Source organism: Conger conger, chromosome 11 (genome assembly GCF_963514075.1).
Source record: "Conger conger chromosome 11, fConCon1.1, whole genome shotgun sequence".
Taxonomy (NCBI): Eukaryota; Metazoa; Chordata; class Actinopteri; order Anguilliformes; family Congridae; genus Conger; species Conger conger.
In genome coordinates, this window is record NC_083770.1 from 47,262,749 (window position 1) to 47,273,013 (window position 10,265).

A 10,265-nucleotide genomic window follows, 5' to 3' on the forward strand; every position below is an offset into this window, starting at 1 on the left:
TGTTGAGATGGGGCTAGCCTGGGCTGTGTTGAGATGGGGCTAGCCTGAGCTGTGTTAAACTGGGGTTAGCCCGGGTTGTCTTGTACTAGGGTTAGTCTGGGCTGTATTGAGCTGGGATTAGCCTGGGCTATGTTGAGCCGGAGTTAGCCTGGGTTGTGTTGAGCCAGTGTTAGCCTGAACTATGTTGAGCTAGGGTGAGCCCACACGGTCTTATGCTGAGGTTAGCCTGAGCGATGTTAAGGTGGGGTCCACAGAACTGACTCAAGGTACTCCTCACCACCTGGAGATCAAGTTTGGCGGGTTTGGTTCGGTTGCTACTTCATAAACTTCATTCAGCAGACACTCTCATCTTGGCTTAACCAGCCCCGGCTTGGTGACATCTTATATACTCACTTTTTATACACAGCAGCGATAAACAACACTGCCCTCAGAAGAGACCCAAACGAGCACACGGCTGTGAGCTAAACGGAGGTAACAGCTGCAGGGAAAACCACGGGAACGCTGAACCCCATGATGACACGTCATCCGGCACCGGGCAGCAGACCCCCCGCATGACCGACTCCGCACAAGCAGTAAGACTGGCACCACAGCTGAGGATGGATGTCACTCACTCACTCACTCACACACTCACACACTCACACACTCACTCACACACTCACACACTCACTCACTCACTCACTCACTCACTCACTCACTCACTCACACACTCACACACTCACACACTCACACACTCACACACACACTCACTCACACACACACACACACACACACACACTCACTCACACACTCACACACTCACACACACACTCACACACTCACACACTCACACACTCACACACTCACACACTCACACACTCACACACACTCACTCACTCACTCACTCACACACTCACACACTCACACACTCACACACTCACACACTCACGCGCACATGCACACCTACATCGTCCCAGTAATTGCACAAGGACTCTAATCCCCAGGGAATATACACAATACTACCCTGGACTAGGAAATGAGTGCAACAACAAAAAAAAAAAATGTAAAAGGCTATTTTCATCAAAAGTTTTAGATTAGCTCATAGGCCAAAGCTGACCGTATGGGCGCAAGCAGTCACCACACACACCTCATACACTCACACAGCCAAATCACGTCCGGGGATCTGGCCAGCTACGAGCCAGGCAAAATAACGTCACCGTCATCGGGAGCCCAGACAAGGTTAACTCAGAAAAAAAAAAAAAAAAAAAGCACAGTGGCCGACTGAAAACTGCGCAAACCGACACACAGACTAATGGATGTTCCTGAAACACTAGTGCAGAAGCGTTTGGTAACATTATAGGGGATTGTGTAAGGTAACACTGCAGGCCTGTGCGGTACGCTGCGATGCCATTGAACGACAGAGAGGAGAAATGTGTTCCTCCTCCTCCTCCTCCTCCTCCTCCTCCTCCTCCTCCCCCCCCCCTCCTCTCCGCTCATGTTGATGATGTCAGCAGTTTTTGGCCCGTTCTCTCCCCTCAGGTACGGAGCGAAGGAAGGGGGGGGGGGGCGTTGGCGTCGCTCAAACCTCACAAACTGACTCACTGCAGAGGATGCGCGGCTCGCCCTCCTTTACATTACCTACGGCCGCGCGAGCCGGGCCCCGCTGGCCCTCAGCCAGCAGACAGGGGCCGGGAGGAGAGGGGAGATTACTCACAGGTGACGAGGCCCACCGTGTGGAGAGCGTTACATCATCGACAGGAAGCCGCGGGGCGCACACAAAGCGGCCCTGCACTGCGGGGCGGGGAACGCCGTGTGTCAACATCCCTACGGAACAAAGCCGCCAACATAGGACTCAGCCTGACACGCTGAGGCCCCCGGGCCCATCGCAAACACCGACCACGGCACGGCACGCTACGGGAGAACTGCTGCCTACTGTCTCTCCCCCTCGCTCAGTGCACGTAGCGCTCCGTCTGATTGGCCCAGATAGCCCCATGTGACACACACATGGACGCAGAGGCGTGAATGTCCAGGGGTCAGAAAGTGAAAGTCCTGCCTTGTTTTTCTGCCCTCCATAAAAGCAGCCAGCTGATTTCACCAATTAGTTCCGCCTCTTGGCTGAGGAATTATGCCAGTAATTCAGTTGACTGTCTGGAACGAAAATGACTTTTTCAACCTGGATTTTCCACCTCTGGACTGCACGACCACGTTACGTTCCCCCCTCAGCGTACACAATTCTGATTGGTCGAGACAGCCCGTGTGACACGCATCGGAGGCACGACGCCGGCTGCGTGTGAACACAAAGTGTGCTGCAGAACTGATCTCCGATGCGTTCGCAGCGGGAGAGGTCCAGTCGGGCCTGGCGTCGAGCGGACGAGGACGCGGTCGCGGTCGCCCTCCGGAACGTTCTCGTGCGACGACGCGCAGCCGTGCCCAGCACTCAAAACCCTGACGTTTACATTTCCGTGAGTAAACAGCGGCGGGCGAGAGGAGTTTGAGAACAGGGCCGTGCCGACCTGTGGGCGCGACGGCAGCGGTTTGGGTTCGAGGCCGGAGGAGCACGAGATCGCCGTCTGCCCTGCGTGCGCGCCCACAAGGTGGCCATTGTGTTCACGGCGATCAAAGGCCTCCCTCAAGACACGCACAGAATAACTCCTTCCCTTCAGTTGACCCAGACTGGTCATGCTCCTCCTATAAACTGGCCAGCTTTTCACACGCCTCTGTTATACACACACACACACACACACACAGACACACACAGACAGACACAGACAGACACAGACACACACAGAGACAGACACACACAGACAGATAGACAGACAAACACACACACACACACACACAAACAGACAGACAGACAGATAGATAGACAGACAGACAGACACACACACACACACACACACACACAAACAGACAGACAGACAGACACACACACACACACACACAAAACAGACAGACAGACAGACACACACACACACACACACACACACAAACACACACACACAAACAGACAGCCACGTCCTCAGTTGAAGACACTCTGCCAGGCAGGGACAGGGCAGATAACTGTCCGGTGAGAGCCAGGCTGTCCCAGCATTTTGCCACGGCCGCACGACGCCGTGGGCCGACCCTAACCTTTGTACCTGGGTGTGAGAGAATGCGAGGAATGAACAAGCAAACGCCCACTGACCCTGCAGCGAAACCGCCGTCCTCACACCGCTATAACACAAAACACTGCAACGCATGTACTGAGCGCTCACTGCTACCTGCTACCGTTGAACTCACTCTCTGCAGGGAAAACAGGCCTGAGAGAGAGAGGCATTTTGCCAGGCAGCGGAGTTCACCAGGTTGATTTGTTTTAGCTGACATGGTATGAGGGGGGTTACTTCTCAGCCAACTGGTAGTGCGGAGATGGCATATATTTTAGGGATGTTCTTCGCTGTCCCTCTTCTGACCCATATCTCAGTGTACGAGAGGCCAGGAGGTCACAGGTGTTTCTGAGTGCACATTCTGCCTTGTGTCTGCATGACCATAGTGCGTAGTGCATGCCATGAAGCCATTAAGACAAAGGTTTCATTTCAACTTTGGGGAAGACACACCACTGGACAACCCAGCCCCTTGCAGCCAAATATCAGGTGGCACAAGCATACTAGATAGTCTAGCCCAGTGGTCTCCAACCCTGGTCCTGGAGAGCTACAGGGTCTGCTGGTTTTTCTTTTCACCTTAAAATCAGCACCCAGTTGAGACCCAGGTAACCAGGTGAATGTGAGTTAAGTGTGTAATCAACTGCTCTAGTTGATTATTTTAGTGCAGAGTTACAACAAAAATCAGCAGACCCAGTCGCTCTCCAGGACCAGGGTTGGAGACCACTGGTCTAGCCATTAACTCACGTTAAAATACTGGGGGTGATATATGCCTCCCTGTTTTCCCCCAAACTTGCGCGTGTTCTTGGAATTAATGTTGAAATGAAGTAAGCGACATTCCGGCTGAATTGAATTGAGCACGTGGCCGTCTCCCGAACTGTGCGGAAGACAGGCTTCTATTGTAATAGTGCATATTTCACTAATAGAAATACTAGTCTAGTCATCCGGGTCGGGGTGAGTTCTAGTTCACTTTAGTCAGTTCAGTAAATTAACTGAAATACAGTGTATTCGTTGGAAAACATATTGTTGCCATTTTCATAATCATTCATTACATTTAAAATGCATTGATCATATGATGTCCCAACACTGTTTGTATTGTATGGAATTAAGAAACCGGTCATGCAAAGGCATTGGGCTCGCATTGCAGGCGATTGTGACCATTAATAGAGGTGGATCACACAATTAAATTAGGCGACTTTTCAACGAAGGTGTGCACTTATTTCTTACCAGCCAGTCTGAGCACAACAACATCAACACAACAACCGAGCCAAGCGGTCGCCCCTGACTTTGAGATGACGACTCACCAACTCATCCAGGTTGCGCATGTCGCACAGAACCCTTTTCTGCTGCCAGCTGGGGTACAAGCCGGGGGGAGAGTCCGCTACTCCGACGCTCTCCTTGCGGCTGATCGGCCTGACGGGCGGACTCGGCTCGCCGATGTTCTCCTGGTCCCGAATCTCTTCCTCAATCTCTTCTTCCAGCTGGATCAGCATCGGCGCGAGCATGCCGAACTTGGCGCCGCGACGCGCCACCTCCAGTAGGCACAGCACGAAGTTCTTCTCGTTGCGCTTCTGCACCAGGTCGTTGGTCTCGAACATCAGCACGTCCTTGATCCCGAGCTCCTGGCGGCACCAGCCGATGAAGTTCGACACGTTGTCCCTGGCTAGGAAGGACCCGGGCACGGCGTTGCGCGACTGGAAGACCACGTCCCTGCTTGGCATCCGCATGGCGCGTGCCGCCTCCGGGTACTCGAGCTGGAAGTCCTGCGCTGCGCGGTTTACGTTGTTGGCGTGGCGGCACAGGGCACAGCCAGTCTCCAGTGACTCCATAAACGTATCCGCTGTGATGTCCAGGTCATACAGCGTGTTCAGCCACTCTGCAAGGTCCTCTTTCATGGCATACAGGTACTCCTCGCTAGACTTGAACGGCCGAATGCTCTTCGAAGCCGCAGACTGTATATTACTTTGATCAGCCATATTTTATTTTCAAATGCGCAGGCTACTCCGATTATGATTCTTGATAATGTTGGTGTATCGCCTTATATCACGAATAGTCCATGCACGCACGAGAGCAAAACTGTCGTATCGAGCCAGCCATGAGTGGGCCTGGGTCTCCCTAATGAAGTCCATAAACCAATCCCTTTCATAAACAAAAACACCTTGTTCGTCGTAGCATGCGAGACGCCTGGATGTGTTTTCCAATTGCCTGGACGATGCCTGCTTCCTTTATCGCGAGCATTGCTCTAACTTGAGGGATCCCTGCAGCAAAAAGGGAAAAAAAACGGGTTTTTTTCTTCGATGGAAAAATAATTAAACACACAGAAAATTGGTCAGATTACATGTCCAGTATGGTGACACACAGCACGCGCCCGACAAGCAGCTCTAGCCTACACACATGGACGATCCGATTTCGCTGTAGTAAGCTACCTCCCCCTTTTTGATTTGGATGAACATTCCAAACCGTTGACACCTGCCTCACTGTAAAAAAAACCCCCAAAAAAACGCTGCATCTCCCAGCTGATAAGCCCTAAATGAAAAACAAAGCGTCCTTCGTTTGAATCGTTTCGGTGACTGCGCCGGTGTCAGCTACAGGCATGTTGACCTGCTGTGGCTAAGACAGAGCGAATCAGTGCCACATCTCATTATGAGAGGATAAGCACCAGTCAGAGACGGGAAAAAAAAAAAACCTTAACCCTGTGAAGGCTTCGTCGTCTGAAGATAGCATGACCGCCTGGTCTCGTGCAGCTAGCCTACATAATTTGCATTTGACAATCGATAATCAAATGAACACGCGTACATTGGACCAGAGATTTAACAATATCACGACGTGCAGTGATATATTTAGGCTATCGCGAAGGGCAAGGTTTACAGGCAGGTTTTCCATTATAAGATAAGCCAATTGTTACCACACATGACAGGGCATTTTAATAGCGGTGTAGGTTAACGGCATATCAAATGTCACTGATGTAGCCAGAAATCTGTAATCGGCTAACATATGCAGTTGAATCATTTACATCTAGAACAAAGCAAACATTTAAACAAATAGGAATTCACCAAACAAGTAGCCTACCTCTTCACAGATCGGTCTACCGGTCGAAAGAAAAAATTGTAATTTTGATACAGCTGATTACCATGGGAGTCCCCTATAGTCACTCCATGGTGATTAGAAATGTTTGCGTCATGCTGTCACCACATAGGGACATTCCAACTGTAGACTACGCGAGAAATAGTACATGAGTACTGGGTATATTGTGTTTCTATAACATCAATAGCCTACATGTCATATACTTTACTTGGCCTGTAACTTTTACCATTTTTTAAGTAATTAAGAAGAACTTCGCGATGTTAATCTGCTACTTTGAGTTCAGCCTTCTAGCAGGCTAATGCGGAAAATAATTTCTCCGTCGGTTTTCCTTACCGTGGATACACTGAAGAAAAACATGAGGCGGAATCCGGTTCCGTGGTCCGAGTGTCACCCACCTTCACAAAGTAACAAAAAGTCTCCAACTATACATATTCCACCACGGTTGTTTGCAACTCCCCAGTATTTGCATCTTGCGTACAGAAGGCAATCTTTGAAACGCTTCCTTTTGACATAGGCTAAACGAAGATATGTCTAGGACGGGAGGAAACAAATCGAAAGTCAAAAGTTATTGAAAAAATTTAAATAAATGAAAAACAACCGAGATAGGAATCATATCAGTGTTCCAACTTTTCACTTGTGGCATCTTAATCCAATCCACAGAACGTTATTTAAAATTTGGCACATTTTTCTCGCTCGGCTCTCGTTAGCTACACGCTGATCCAACTGCATTATATATAAAGAGAACTGCGAACCAGCTCTCCTTCAGAGTTGAGGAGGCGGACAGCCACAAGGAGGACCAGCCCTATCAGACTGGAATATTAGCAACCTGATCGAGTCTACGCGTTATGAAAGCTTATCCATGGCAGTGATTTTCGAAATGATTAGACCTATCCTGATTTGAGTCGCGCCGGTGTCCCTTTAAAAGCTCCATTCTCGTCTCCCGTTCTCATGGCCAATTTCCCGGAGCAGAGCTCCGGGGAGTGATCATACTCTTTCCGCTGACTTTTGGTTTTGACCGCGTTTTCCCACGTTGTTGCTTTTATTCACAGAGTGATGTCGGATGGATTAAATCGAGCGGTTGATGCCGAATGCTGAAATGACACACTATGGCGAGAAACACATGAATATGTCCGGTCAGCGGTGGACCAATTCAATTCTGAAAATGCTTTCCCGAATTAAGATAAAACACCAGTGCTGCTGCATGGCTCAATCCAAGGGCAAAACATGCAAAACCCATTCAAATGTCCAATGCAATAATCTCGCGAGGACACCGTTCGCCTCTGGAAAATAAATATTCCTACGCGTAACGCGTACAATTAAAATAATCGCTTTTGGGAGTTCCTGCCAAATCACAAGTTAGCTATAGCCTATATGCCACTTGTAGGCTCAGAGCTTGTCACAGGCAAAAAAGTGAAATGGGTAGACTAGTAACTAAGCAGCAGTGCCCCCCGGGGTACAGAAACTGCGACCGAAAGGCAAAGTAGGTTAACGCTTATTCCTGACATCCAAAGCGATTTAATCCATGCCCCCAGACAAGCGTGGGCATCACAACGACAACATAACCTACAGGATATAGACATTTAGAGCATCATCCTCGTGCCATTTGAGAGTAGATTATTGTCACTTCAGACTACACATATTCCGTTCATTAGGCTACGCCTTCGGTCGCCTGTCCAGATCGTTTGAATGACCGAATGACCCAACCGGTGCAAACGCTGTAGCCTATAGCCTACACTGTAGTCTTTTTGAAATAGTGTAGCCTACATAAAGCCAAAACTACATCCGGGCTTTACAATCATGGCTTTGACATAAGTATCCTTGTTTCCAGTATATCCAAGTGTTAGAGATGTTATTTGCGTCTGTTTCTGAGTTGCGTTGTAGTCCTTCCACTGTTGCTTTCCAGAGAACACCCAGAAAACAGTGAGGGTTCCCCCCACGACACGCTCTCCTGTAACGGCTGGCGCACAAGCGAGGCCGTGTAATTATTTGAATTTAAGTGACTGGCCTAAAGAGGGCCTTGTTTTCATTTGAAAAGCCTCCGTTGTTTCTTTAAGAGAGAAGGGAGAGGGATACAGAGCAGGATGAGGTCATCTCGTGAAGCTGGGTGAATCAGCTCTTCTGCGAGACACACAGCGAGTTGAACGTGCGCCTCAACGAGAGCAGCTGGCTGCCATTCTTGGACGCAAAAGTTCAGTAATTAACCCGTAGAGTGCTGAATTCAGACTCGGCTGGAGTTGACCGTGTACTTCCGAGTCTGAAACAAACCCTTACTGGTGCTTGCCTGCAGTAGCCTGTCATATGTAGTGCAGCAAGACAGTATAAAGTTTGTCCAACACACGGGTAAAAGTATGATGACGGAAGGTGCCACTCATACAGGTAGGCCCGTATTTAAACAAAGCTGTCCCACTTCATACGACATTCCAGAGCATTATGAAGACTTCAGGAATGCCAAGCATATGGTTCACAGATGCTAGACGAGATTAATTTTGTATGACATCTGAGATCAATGAAATTTTCTCTTGACAACTAGCCATAAAAAACGTTGTAGATATCACCACGAGTATTTGCAAAGTATTCAGTTCAGCAAGCGAGGCATATTTTTGAATAGCATGATACATATAGAAACTGTGAATTAATTCCAAATGCATGTTCATTACTGCGAATACTGGTAGAAGTTAAACAATTCCCCAGTGTATTTTGCCCTACTCAACACAATACCTGTGGTTTACAGTTCGCTGATGAAATCCGATCCCTTCATGCTAAACATGTCACATGCCGTTTTCAACAAGTTGGGCATTTGCCTCATGCACTGCCTGAGGCGATGGCAGTTGATGACAGTTGGCAGCTTGCAGCAAAGGCGATGTGCTAATTCAGGGTAATCACCAACATGATTGAACATTTTATAGAGAACTCGGTGGATACTCATCTAAATTTTAATACCGGCAAATCTTTCAACATGCATATTATATGAATAGTATTTTTGCAGTTAATATTCCAGTAATTATTCAAGATACTACCAGTCTTTCGGTTTAACAACAGACCACAGGCAACACCAGGCTATACACTAATCTGGAGGAAAACTTGACAGCTTTCATAAATTCATTCATTCATTATCCTAACCTGCTTATCCTGAACAGGGTCGGAAGGGGGCTGGAGCCTATCCCAGTATACATTGGGCGAAAGGCAGGAATACACCCTGGACAGGTCGCCAGTCCATCATAGGGCGCGCGCACACACACCATTCACTCACACCTATGGGCAATTTAGACTCTCCAATCAGCCTAACCTGCATGTCTTTGGACTGTGGGGGGGGAACCGGAGTACCCGGAGGAAACCCACGCAGACACGGGGAGAACATGCAAACTCCACACAGAGAGGCCCCCGCCGACGGGGATTCGAACCCAGGACATCCTGGCTGTGAGGCGGCAGTGCTACCCACTGCGCCATCCGTGCCGCCGTTTTCATAAATGAAAAGCTTTTTTTTTTTCTCCCCCCGCTATGGCTCACCAGTCAGGCCATGCATATTGCTGTGCTATGCTGCCATCTACTGGACAATGTTTGCACATACAGGCTAGAGTGGACCCACAGGGATGTACAAAGCTGGAGTGTTGCATACACATGTACGCAATGGTCTTAAACCCTCATACCCAAATTATTTAGTTCGGAACCACTGCACATCTCGACATTTAAATCCACTAGCTACACTCTAGATTATAAACCATCTGGCTTTTGTAAACACGACTCCACATTTGTTGTGTCGTTCAATGGTCTGCAACCACAGGCCCCACTGCGGCTTGAGTTACATACCATTTCATGTCCTTTAAATACTGCCTTACTGAACGATGGCCAGTTTGGAGCCGACGATTGCACTGTTTTTTTTCAGCGGGAAATAGCAGTGGGCATTTTTATAGCAGCGTTACATCATTCACACAACAGCGGACGGCAATAATTACAGCAGTCAGCATTTCCATTGTGGCAGCTCGCAAAGCATTATAGGAAACCAGGTGCTTTATAACCAGTCATGGCCGTGATGTATGCAAGAGGGGGAAAAAAAGAAAATGACAACCG

The 10,265-nt window shown here is 48.8% G+C and overlaps 1 protein-coding gene across 1 annotated transcript in view; it reads right to left on the reverse strand.

Annotated features, from left to right (window-relative positions):
- The window catches only part of gas2l1 (growth arrest-specific 2 like 1), a 35,645-nt gene extending 28,765 nt beyond the window's left edge, over positions 1-6,880 (reverse strand). The window contains exons 1-2 of the mRNA XM_061261851.1: positions 6,531-6,880; positions 4,418-5,371 (exon numbers count right to left, since the gene is read on the reverse strand). Of these exons, the coding sequence (XP_061117835.1) occupies positions 4,418-5,089 (672 nt within the window). The 5' untranslated portion in view covers positions 5,090-5,371; positions 6,531-6,880. The remainder of the gene's footprint in view (positions 1-4,417; positions 5,372-6,530) is intronic.
- Positions 6,881-10,265: the final 3,385 nt, after the last annotated feature.